The sequence below is a fragment of the Chenopodium quinoa genome, unplaced genomic scaffold, assembly GCF_001683475.1.
Source record: "Chenopodium quinoa cultivar QQ74 unplaced genomic scaffold, ASM168347v1, whole genome shotgun sequence".
NCBI classification, from domain to species: Eukaryota; Viridiplantae; Streptophyta; class Magnoliopsida; order Caryophyllales; family Amaranthaceae; genus Chenopodium; species Chenopodium quinoa.
The window spans coordinates 575,396-587,732 of NW_018742205.1; the positions used below are offsets into that span (position 1 = coordinate 575,396).

At 35.7% G+C, this 12,337-nt stretch overlaps 1 protein-coding gene across 2 annotated transcripts; it reads right to left on the minus strand.

Annotated features, from left to right (window-relative positions):
• Nucleotides 1-976: 976 nt before the first annotated feature.
• On the minus strand, nt 977-10,826 carry LOC110727298 (endonuclease MutS2-like). 2 transcript variants are annotated; one of them, XM_021906870.1, is made up of 20 exons: nt 10,419-10,826; nt 10,212-10,340; nt 9,231-9,398; nt 9,031-9,114; nt 8,494-8,544; nt 8,239-8,295; nt 8,077-8,159; nt 6,656-6,779; nt 6,504-6,563; nt 5,726-5,971; nt 5,422-5,505; nt 5,197-5,344; nt 4,442-4,569; nt 4,005-4,052; nt 3,647-3,777; nt 3,433-3,515; nt 3,040-3,143; nt 2,471-2,541; nt 1,710-2,011; nt 977-1,514 (listed from the first exon to the last, which is right to left on the minus strand). In XM_021906870.1, exons 1-20 carry the CDS (start codon nt 10,719-10,721, stop codon nt 1,357-1,359), a joined length of 2,562 nt encoding a protein of 853 aa, XP_021762562.1. In that variant the 5' UTR covers nt 10,722-10,826; the 3' UTR covers nt 977-1,356. The 2 variants fall into 2 exon arrangements, with proteins under 2 accessions (XP_021762562.1, XP_021762554.1); XM_021906862.1 differs by having other exon boundaries at nt 977-1,520.
• Nucleotides 10,827-12,337: the final 1,511 nt, after the last annotated feature.

Genomic DNA, 12,337 nt, shown 5'->3' on the forward strand with positions numbered 1-12,337 from the left:
GATTATTTTAATTGGTAAAAAAAAATTGCCAAAAAAGGAAACTTTTTTTAAAATTTGCAAATTTTCTAAGTTGTGATTGATTAAATTAACTGATGGTAGAAAAAGATTAAAGGATGGGGTGTATCATGCATTCATGTGATTTGCGCGGAAAGTTTAGTTTGGCTCAAGTATTTAAGTATTTACCTGCCGAGCCATTCACTATTTTATCCATTGGAAGAGTTGATTAAGTTAAGCTCTAGTAGCTTGCAAATTGTCTCATCTCATTAGCACCCAAACACTATTATCCCCTATTTCTCCGTCCCAACATTTTTCATTTACAGGGCTTTTGGTTGGAAGGATGAAAATAACAGGGATAAAAAAGAAGGATAAAGATAAGGAATTGATAGATGGGACAAGGACAAATAATTTTTATCCCATGTTTGATAAGTATAAGAAATAAATTAGGGATAAGTAATAAATTTATAAAAATACCCTTATTAACTTCTACCCTTTTTCCTTACCCTTTCAATTTCATTAAGGATAATTTGGTCTTTTAAACCCATTTCTTATCCCTTCTCCTTATACCACTGCCCTTAGTTATAGAAATGGAGGGATAAGTGGGTGTTTTTATTCCTATCCCTAACCCCCTTCTAATCTCCATCCCTCTAAACAAACACTACATTTCTTCTATCCCTATTTTTTATCCTTATCCCACCCTTTTTATCCCCCTAAACAAACACCATCTCAAAGGTCTACAATTCCGAATCAACAGCTAAATTTGATTTGTCCTACTTAAAAAAAAAAAAAAAAAAAATGTAGGTCGTGCCAAACCAGCTCATGTCATATTAACATCTCATGACCTCCAAATAGGCAAGCCCCAATGCCGACTAAATTCTTCATTGGTAGAAGACTACAAGGGAGTTTCTGCATTCCAACATTATGTTAACTAATATGGAGCAAATAATTTTGATATCATTTTTTTCCAGACATAATTATATATGTTAATATTATAATTTTATAAATACACAAAGCGGTATCACTTGTATACAAAAACAGGGCTAAAATATAGATCCTGCACTTAAAGCTATTATATTATGTACTTACATCTGAAAAAATCAAGTTTAGTCATTAATCTAATGCACGCAGCTATACAATAGCCGTAATAAACTCTAACCTAAACATAGTTGTTTTCTTTCTTTCCAAGTGCAGCACAATGCCACCATATTGCCAAATAGAGCAATCTTCTGCACTTCAGCAATCCAACCTTTTGTTTTACTTCTTTTCTAAATTGTCAAGAAGATTACCAAATACGATGCTGACTGAAAGATAAATTGACATACACTATCTATCTTTACAACTGCACAACATTATTACCAGTCAAGACTTAATTGCAGACATTTTCAACTTCAACTTCAGTTTACCAGCTTGCACTAATATCTCTTCTTTGGATGGTTCCACCTTAAGAACTGTTGCCTTCATCCGTAGGGAAGGAACTTGCACGGTATCACCAACCTTGGGGATTATAGTTTTTTTCTCTGAACCTTCAATGAAAGCTTGTTAGAATTCAAGAGGAAGGCCCTGTTACCACCCACCCCCCCCCCCCCACCCCACCCCCCAAGTCCGTCCCAAAATAAAGTTCCTCGTATTATTTTATATAATTTTACAAAGAAATGTGCTAAAAAGTAAAGGGGATTATATGTAAGATTAAAGGGAATATAGATTGGTGATACCTGATGATGATGGCTTGACCTCAGCAGAAGATGCACCTCTAGTTTCTGGGACGACAGTTTTGGAACTTGTTGTATAATGCTGGCTGTTAATCAGTGTACTAGCTGGATGTGTGTTGGGTTCTGCAGGATGTTTACTCTTATGTGCAGATGCACGATACTGACGCATTTTCTTGTGAAGATTTGAACGTGCCGTAGATGCAAGCTCTGTTATTTGTTGCACCATTCTATATTTAAGATTAGAGCTATGCTCATCAAGCTTCCTCTGGGTATGCTGTACTTTCTCATGAAGATCCCTGGAAAGCCTATCATAATTGACATGTAAGGAGACTTATTAGTGCTTATAATTACTTTCCAACTCTCCCACAACATTCATTCCTCACAGTTCCCATTATCTCACTATGATTGAAGGATAAAAGCCACCTCGAAGGCATTATTGCAGATCAAACCCAGCTCATATAAACAGCTAAAGGGATATAGCAAACAATACACATGATCAAGAAAGTCTTCTCCAGTCACTCAGTTAGGGACCATGACAATGCAGATTTTGAAGATATTTAGACATCATGTCTGAAATATTTATAAAGCTAATGGACAAGCTAAAGTACTCAAGAAAAAGTATAAAAAAAAAACTGATCATGAAACCGTCACCACTCCCCCACCCCAACCCCGGTATACACAAGGAAAAGATATCATACTTGAGTTTAAATTGCACTAAGATTCAATTTTATAATCACAGTACTTGAAAATTAGGGAGATCTAACCTCAAGTAACGTTGCACTTCATCTTTATATTCTTCAACATTTAGCTTGAACTTCTCCAAATCATATATGACCTAAAACATTGCAAAAACAATAAAGCATTATGTGAAGGTCATTTATTCACAATTCAGATCAAGAAAAGTAAAGGGCACAAACATGATTGTAATTAGTTGCACATGTAGCATATTAGTAGTAGAGGGTAATTAAACTAATTACAATAGATGTAATATTGAAACAAAGTCAAAGAAAAAAGAAAGGTAGTCTACAAGGTGTACTGTGTGCGTAAGTTTAGCTAAAGTAGAACTCGTGTGACCTTTTTTCAAAAAAAAAAAAAAGAACTCGTGTGACCTGGGAATCCAGCATTCTATGGAGAGCCAAGTGCCTATATTGCAATGCTTGCAGATCAACACGAGCACAAATTGATCAAACATTAAAAAGTAAAACTTCCACTAAGAAGGACAAAGAACAGGGCCCTCAAAATTTCCATTGTTTCTTCCTAATAAACTTCAACACTCCCCAATTCCTGTCCGTGAGAGGATTTGGAGTGAGAACAACAGAAGAAAAGTATTCACCTCATCAATCTCTGCACTGGCCACTCCATATAGTCCACGAGCGTTATTTACAATTACTTTAGGAAGCCCAAGCCTTTCAGCAATAGTAATAGCATTTGAACGTCCTGCAATACAAAAATGACAGTATCAGCATGTCTTGAAGACATTAGGTACAAAAGCATAATGTGTAATTGTGTACAAGAGGAAGTGGGATGAAATAGCCAGGTTGCAAGACCTTAAACAACAAAATCTATATAAAAAAAAAAATCCTGAAGGCAACAAAATAGAACTGATAGCAAGGAATTCACTGGCTTCACCCACGGTGCACAATATCGAATAATTTGCCACAGACAAAGAAAGCCCCAATATTAGGATTTTTTGAATTGGATTTGCTTAGATTTTTAAGATAACAACCTGGAACTCCCCAAAAAATTTTGTAAGTTGGCTTCAAGTTGACTTCATCAAACTCCATGCATGCATTTTCAAACCCATCATTGCTGCAAAAGAGATAATTTTCAAACAAAAACCTCAAATCTTCTGAGGGCTTGCAGCTCACCTCAGGCGACAGAAAGACTAATAACTCTAATATTTAGTCTTAGAAATTACAGGTAGTCTCTTCCAGTCATACCTATACTTGAGGGTTTTAAGTTCGCCATGATGTGTTGTGGCTATGGTTAGTAAGGCACCAGCTTCAGCAAATGACTCAAGAATAGACATACCAAGTGCTGCTCCCTCTAAAGGATTAGTGCCAGCACCAATCTAAAATAGGTAAAGATTAAACAGTAGTCAGTATCCAAAGATGTCTTTATAGCTTGAGCACTGCATCCACATGAACAAATATCATTCTTAGCTTCAGCTACATAGAGGGCAAAGCATAATTTTCTTACCACTTCCTGTGTTGCAGTGTATTAAAGATACATCAGAAGTATAATACAAATGATGTTTTAGAGATGAAATGACTATTAAGGTGAATAATGTATACATACCTCATCCAAAAGCACCAGGGATTGACTAGTAGATCTAGCTTGTATATTCTGTGAGCCACACAGAAGATCAACACTTGAGGCTATTTACAAGTATGTAGCAAACAATTCGAAGATACAACATCTAACCAGGAATTTTGTGACACACACATTTAAGTGCCCATCTTTCCCCCATTCACACACACACACACACACACAAAATATTAATTTTTTTAATAACTTTTACTTGTCGACAATTGAAGATATCAATGTTTGTATTTATGCACTGGTAAGCATGAAAGACAAAGTGTTGCATCTAAAAGTTAACACAGGAAGTATTTAAAAAAAAAAAAAAAAACCCTGCACACACAGCATTAATTCAGTCTTAACTCTTAAGTCATAACAAATCAAAATGTAAATAAGATAAAAAGACGGAATCAAATTTCAAGCACAATACTCACACTGATTTGCCTGAGGTGTCCTGAGAAGGTTGATAAAGACTGAGACAATGACTGTTCATCACCAATATCAGCGAAAACAGAATCAAACCATGGAACCTGTGCAGGTTCAGCACATACAACATACAGGCCTGAAAATAAAAGATATTGTTAATCCATTATAGTGAGGTGACATAAAAAGACATAATTTGTGGCGAAAAATCCCAAAATTGGTTTTCCAGCCAGTCTTGTTTCAAACCACGGTTGATAATTTGATATTCCTTATGTTTCTAAAAATTAAGAGAAAACTCACATAATAATATGCTGGAGGCCAGATAAAAACTGAAGAACAAATATTCTTAACAATTTGTCTGCCTTCCCTTGGGAGGAATTTGGGGTTCATTCATTAGGCCAATTAGTTTAACAAAGAGCCCTTCCTAGCCTCCACTAACACTGACACATACCTAATGTTGTGAAGCTTCTGATCATCTTCACCATAAAATGATCCAAAAGACCACCTACTCTTCATCGAGTGGTGGTCAGTTTTTATGGAATAAATATATTTTAATACACATAAAGGAAGATGGTCCAGGTTAAGGTACCAATAGCAATTATAGCTGTATGTACCATGTTCAATACTGACACTGCTTAATCTTGGATACACGTTTTTTTATAACAAATTATTTTCATATCAATCTAATATCCATATCCAGGTCTGTGCAATATAGATCTAGGTTACTTACATTTTTAACTAATTTAACATGGGGAAGAGACCTCACCTGCTTTTGCCATCATGGCAGCCAATCCAACTGCTTTCAAGCAAATGGTTTTGCCACCTGTATTAGGTCCAGTTATAAGAAGAACTCTTGTATTCTTAGCAATCATTATATCAGCAGGAACTGGGTGAGCTTGTTCCAGTTGAGTAACCTACAGTGTGGAATTTATTAGACCAACATAGTGGGACAATAGTTAAATGCAAGAACCTCTACAAACTGCAAAATTACCTTCTCTTGTAGGATATCAATTTTTTCTTGCGTGACTTCTTGCTGGCCAAAATTTGTCCCGTTTATTTTTCTTCTCCGAAGTTCCTACGGAAATTAGAGTTCGAGTCCCAGCTGATCAAGACGATGCCAAGAAGAACTAGATAAGCGCATAAATATAAAAATTTAAATATTTATAATTTTACCTATCTATACCTCAGTCCAAACAAGGTCAAGGGTGATGTCCAATAATAATGCAATAGCAAAATAACAATATCTTTGTCATGAAAGTAAAACAAATAGGAAAAACAAGTGTGAGTGGTCATACAGCAATAGCATTAGCAACATCCTTCTTGGCTTCGCGTAGATCATGCCAGTGTCGTTGAAGTAAAATAGGATGATATGCTTTTGGCATACACAACTTCCATTGCTTTTTGGTAGAGTAGGCAAGCTTCATAGAACTATTCTTATGCAAGAAGCCTTCTGAAGATGATGGTGCATTCTTATCATCCAGTAGAAGTAACTCAGGACAGGTTCCTTCTAATGAGAGGCCATAACTGGCTCTAGCATTTACCTGCATTTAGTAAAATGCTGGTATAAGAAATGACGGAAGTAAACAGATTTGTTAATCTTGGCAGCAAACCAATAAATTGACCATCACATGGATCTATATGAAGCCATAAAGCTTATGAAAAAATTAAAATCAAGAGCTCTCTTCTGAAGCATCAAGTATGAATTAGCCCAACTAACTTAAAGTCTACATGTTTTGGCATCTAGAGATCAAGTTTACGATTCTCTGCTTAACCGAAGAACACTATTTCATCTAGAATAAAAAAAATATAAAATAAAAAAAATGGAAAGAAGTTCCACCATGAAGCAAAAATACTGAAATGGTTGCATGCTTACAAAGTTACAAGTAGCATGTAGATTTTTTTAACAAAATTAGCTAATCACATTTTCATCCCAACCAAATGTAATAAGCAAGTTTCACCAATTTGGTAAAGTATTTACAGTATTTGCCTCTATAAGAAATTTCTACAAAACTTTCAAGCCATGGAAAGATAGAGGACATATAGAGAGGGAAAAGGCAGAGAAGCTATACTTACAACATCAAGTGCAATTACACTCTTCAATAGTTTTTCAATGTTATCAAGGTCCAGTTTAATCTGCTCAAGATAAAGCAAAGCTCCTAGTCATTGATAGCTTGTCCAGGTCAAACCAAATAAAGGGAGACAATCCATAGCACGAAATATACTACCTTTTCTGTTATATCCAAAAGAACTTCAGCCTCTGCATCAGCAATAGATGCCTTTGCTTCCATTAATTCATCATTTAGCTGCACAGCAGAGACTGGCTCAATAATATTCCCCATGCCAGCTCCGCTATAACAACACAAAATAATTTATTTATTTTTTTTTTAAAAAAAGGTATGGATGATAATTGATAAGACTGTTAAAATGGATTAAGATAAAAATTCAACAATAACAGATAAAGGGATAGTATTTCTAAGCAAATGAAAGATAATTTTTCACACAAGAAGGGGCATGTTCACATCATCATCTTGTCTCTAACGAAATTTTTTATCAAAAAAAAAGGAAGCTTGAAGATGGTAAGCAAACCATCATGTAAAAACAAATACATATGATGAAGAATAAAGAACATGTTGATTGTCAAAGCAACGTTTCTAGGCATTCTAGACCTTCAAACCATAGAATTCTCCTTTCACAAAGAGAAATCAGAAATCAGCCTTAAGCCACAAAAACTAAAACTAAAATGGGTAGAGGGTACTTCTACATTGCAGCCATTATCTGTAATCCCGTATAACTTGGGAGAACTTCCTGGTTTTTTGTTAAGAACCATGGACCCCAATCAGTACTCCTACTGTCTCCCTCAAAAATGTATCAAGAGATTGTAGTGTCCAGATCAATTCACATGCGGACAGATGATAAAGGATATGAATCCTACGTTCCAACAAAAATAACCATAGGTAACAACAAAAATAAGAAGTGAAGTCCTACTCAACTTGTCAAAGTTCATGTCTCCAAATATAATATACTTACTCCACCCCACTCACTGAATTCAAGCCATTTAAAGACTATGCAATTCCTGTCAGCAACTTCTGTAATTTATTGACTTCATCTTGACTCTTGATATCCTAGTTAATTCAAACCTATCAATTCTAAAGATATCATTCTTCATAAGGAAGAAACTAAATATGATGCCATAGGAACTAGGTCACGGATGGATAATTATAAATGTAGATTAAACAACAATAACCAAAGCCTTAATCCCAATATGATGGGGTCAGCTGCATGAGCCAAGATTATATCTCTGGTGGATGTTGACAAAGATCCTATCCCTCCATCCCCTTCTGTCAAGTGCAATATGCTAATATAAACCCCATTTCCACGTATCGTTCTTAACTCCCTCCACTTATGTCAACATAATGAAAATACTTATAGAGATGTATCTAACAAAATCTCACATGGCTATCTTTTACAACCAAAGATGGTCAAAGTGGAGCATGTAAACCAGGGACAAGGACAACTAAAAAAAAAATGGAGGAAGTGCATACTAATCTAAGAAAAGCATGAACCAGGGACAAGATTACAGTAATTTTATGCAATATGAGTCAAAAAAATATAAAAGTAACCCTAGCTGCATGAATAAGTAGTTCACCTTGAGAGCAATAAACCTTTAAAACTTGTCAGTTGACGTGCTCCTGATCTGATGCACCATCTCCCATCAACATTACTTGCTTCCTGAATTTTCTCACATGTTAGATGAGGTCAGGAAGTAAAATACAAAGAATGCAACAGATGCATAGATTGAATTTCTTACCAAAGAACTAGTTTTATTTGTTTCATTTGCAATAAGAGTGTTCATCAACTGGTGCAACTGCAAAAGAAGTACAAAAATGATTGAGACCAAAAATAAATATATATATTTATTTGATTAAAAAAAGTACTGCTGACAGCATGTGTGCATGTTACATGGAAATTAACTTGGAAATAAATATGGTCTCTATAGGTATGCGGGAATCAAACACGATTCACAGATTCAGTAGAATCAGTACCAATCAAGAGATGTCCTAACCTTGTTTTCGAGGTTCAAAACTCGCCAACGTGCCTGTTTGAGTTTTCCACTCTGAAGCAAAGAATGTTAATACAAGATTAGATTAGAAAAATAAACAAGACAATTGTTTAAGGAAGCTTGAAACTCAATGTAGCAGATTATATTAATATAAAACTATAGATAGGAAATACTCTTTACAAGCTTTAAACTCAAGGTAGCAGATAAAATCATATTAACATATAACTCTAGATAAAAAAAAATTCTCTCTAAACGTAAAGTATATGCAAAGCATCTAACAGCTCTTTTAAAATTTACACTCTTTTACTACCACTTTAAAGATCTTGTAATCTACCATGGGCCATTTCACTTAATATGATTAATTCCCTCTTATGGTTGCATTATATATCATTTCATTGTTCATCCAAAGCTATTTCTTATCCAAAATTTCTAACACACTTCTCCCAAGTACTCGTAGTTAACAATTTTGTCTAAGAAGTTGAAATGAAACAAGACAACATTATACTCTGGTTTCAGATGTTAAATTGGTCGGCAACGTACTGCTGAGTCTTTGACAGAGCCATCTTCATCAATAACTTGCAGTATTGATCTGACTAGTGATTTGTTGGTGACCCAGTCCAGTATCTGCATTGATTAAGGAGAAAGGAAAACATAAAGATAAAGAGTGAAATCACAGATTATCCATCCAAAAAATAACTGAGAGACAATACAAATTACAAAACTATTTATCTTATACTTACCACATCAGCCAGGGGCATGAAACGATCAAGCATATCGGCATTTTCTTTGATTGATGCTTTGATGTTAGTCTGCAAAGCCTCTGCCATCTGTAGCAAAACTGCAACAGCCATAGCTTCTTGTCCAGCCACTGGTGAAGATCTCCGTGCATGGTCTACAGCAGACCTCGCCTATGAATTTCACACTAAGATTATCTCAAAGTACATAATACATGTAAGCTTACTTTGTCTAGCTAGCCACCCCTTGCAGATATACCACTATTTAGGTCCAATATTTTGTTCGATTGAAGTGAGCAAACAAACCAACCAAAAACTACTTACAAACAACTATGTCCTGTGTACGTTAAGCAGCTCCCTTGCTTACCTTCACCTTATTTACACTAATACTCTTAAGCTCAAAATGAAGCACATAGACAAATTTCAAACTTTCCACACTAAAAATTCATTGTCCTCATTTGCAGCTTGACTTTAAGTTACAGACATCAACATTCCAGCCCTAATCAATATACTAGAATTTAAAAGTAAACACCATTACATTGAATTTAAATAGGGAAATTTCCATCACATATTTTCGAGAGTAAAAGTAATACCTCAGTCTAGAAACAGCTATCACATAATCATTCCCCTCATAAAATGCATATGACAAAATTTCAAACAGGAAAAAAATAAATCTTTATAACAGCTTGGCAATGTCTACCATTTCTCCATCCCTCAATTAAGATAGGGTCACATTAAATAGACCAATCATAAACCATTACTTTTACGGAGTATTTGAGAAGAAAAGTGTCAAATTTTCCCGAATATCCCAAAATAGTAACTATGCTTAATTTTTTTGAGCCCGGATGCACATTCAATAATCCTTCAAACAATCAGACATGATTATATGAGATCAAACTGCCATTGCCCAAAAATACTCGAACATATTCCCTCCATATAAATGATGCAATATAAAAGATAATAAAAAATAAAAACGAAGGCACAAACCAGAACGACATCAATGGGAGTGAAATCCAGAGACGAATTACTATGCTTGCGAATTTCAACCGCTGCATTTGTCTCTCTTAGCAACTTCAAACTCTCCTCATACGTCTGATCAAGCGACAACAATTGCTCCTACAACAAAAAAATCAAAATCCTAAAAATCATATTCAATAAAATTGCGATTCAATTGAGAAAAATTATTCAGCAAACCTTAGAAGCAACACGACCAAGAGAAGTCCCAGCGAAGGAAGAAACAGCGTCGGAAACCTTATCCCACTCTAAAACCCTAAGACTATTGAGCAAAACCCTAGGTTTAGAATTTTCTCTCTCATCGAAATCTTCAATTGGAGATTGAGATTGAAGGGGTTTCTGCTGTTTGACAGTGGCGCGAATTCTGAATTGAATAGAGAAACTTCTGATTGAGTTTGAATTTGATGATTTTGGTTTAGTATTTGTTGATGAAATTATAGAAATTGAGGTGATTGAATTGCGGAAAATAGATGATGTGATCATAATTTTTCTGGGTTTTTGAAGTGGGAGAGTAAGCTAAAGAGTATTTGCTGGATGAAAATAGTCGTGGGAAAATGGCAGAAGTTGAAGATGATCGAATGGATAATACTAGGGGGATTTGTTAAACATCGCCCGCGTTTTTCTACATAAAGCCCACATTTTTTAAAAATGTTGACATTATTGCCCTTGTTTTAATTTTTACCGAAAATAAAATTTTTCACTCATAAAAAATGTGGAGCAGGACTGGATCGCCGAGTGAAACCGAAGAGCCCTCAACGTCGGGTAGATGCACCGGAGAGACGCCGTTGACGCCGGAAAAGGAGGTACGAAGCCATCTAAAACCACGAATTGGCGGCTGGCGTCCTGCCGGGACGCCGTGACCGTAGTGGTGGCGCCTAGCCAGGACGCCGCCACCGTGGCTCTGGCGCCTGGCCAGGACGCCGCCACCGTGGCCGTGGCGTCTGGCCAAGACGCCGCCGCCACGGTGGCGGCGTCCTGGCCAGGCGCCACCGCCACGGTGGCGGCGTCCTGGCTAGACGCCACCACTACGGTCGCGGCGTCCTGGCTAGGCGCCACCACTATTTTTTTTTTTTTTTTTTTTTTTAATTTAATTTAAAATTTGTTTATTTTTTTTTTTTTTTGTGTTACAATTTTTTTCTTTTTTTTTGGTTTTTTTTTTGTTTTGTTTTTAATTGTTTTAATTTGTTTTTGTTTTTAATTTATTTATTTTTTATTTTTTTTTTACAATTTTTTTCGTTTTATGTTTTTTTTTTGTTTTTATTTTTTTGGTTTATTTTTATTTATTTAATCTAAAGTTTTGTTTATGTTTTTTATTTTTGTGTTTTGTTTTTTTTTTTTTTGAATACTTTTTGTTTATTTCTTTGTTTGTTGTTTATAATTTATTATTGTTTTTGCTTTTGTGCTAATGTTGTGTCAAATGTATTAATTTAATCTACTCTTATGTGATTATATTTATATGTTATTGTTGCAGGATTATGGTGGAGACGGAAATGATTATAGTGGGATTTTTGTACACGATGGTCTGTTCGAAGATGCTCAACAAGCGGTTGATTGGGCGAAACAGGTTGCAATTAGATCAGGTTTTTGTTTAGTAGTAGCAACTCATAAATCTCAACGGGATGGTAGAATGGATCGCATTTTGAGATGCGACCGTTATCGCAAAAGGGAGGAACGAGATTTCAGTCAAGCGATTCGGTTTGATACAAAGCGGAAAGGTTGTGGGTGTCAGTTCAGAGTAAAGGTTCGACAACAGCAAAGGGGTGACGGTTGGGAAGTGAAGAGTTACGGTAAATGGGGGTATCACAACCATGAGATGATCGCATATGAAGTGGGTCATCGACAGTTAAGTGGCCTAAGTCCTGCTGCGAAACTAATTGTAAAAGAAATGAGTGATGCTCAAGTGAAGCCTGCTAAAATATTAGCATCTGTGTTGGAGAAATTTCCTGAAGACCAGCCAAACCGAAGACACATCTACAACGTCAGACATAAATTGAGGTTTGAACGGTCAGAGGGAAGGAACCCTATACAGCAGCTTCTACACCAGGCACAAGCACGTGGTTACCTGTACTGGTTTGAATCTGATGAAGACACATCGGAGG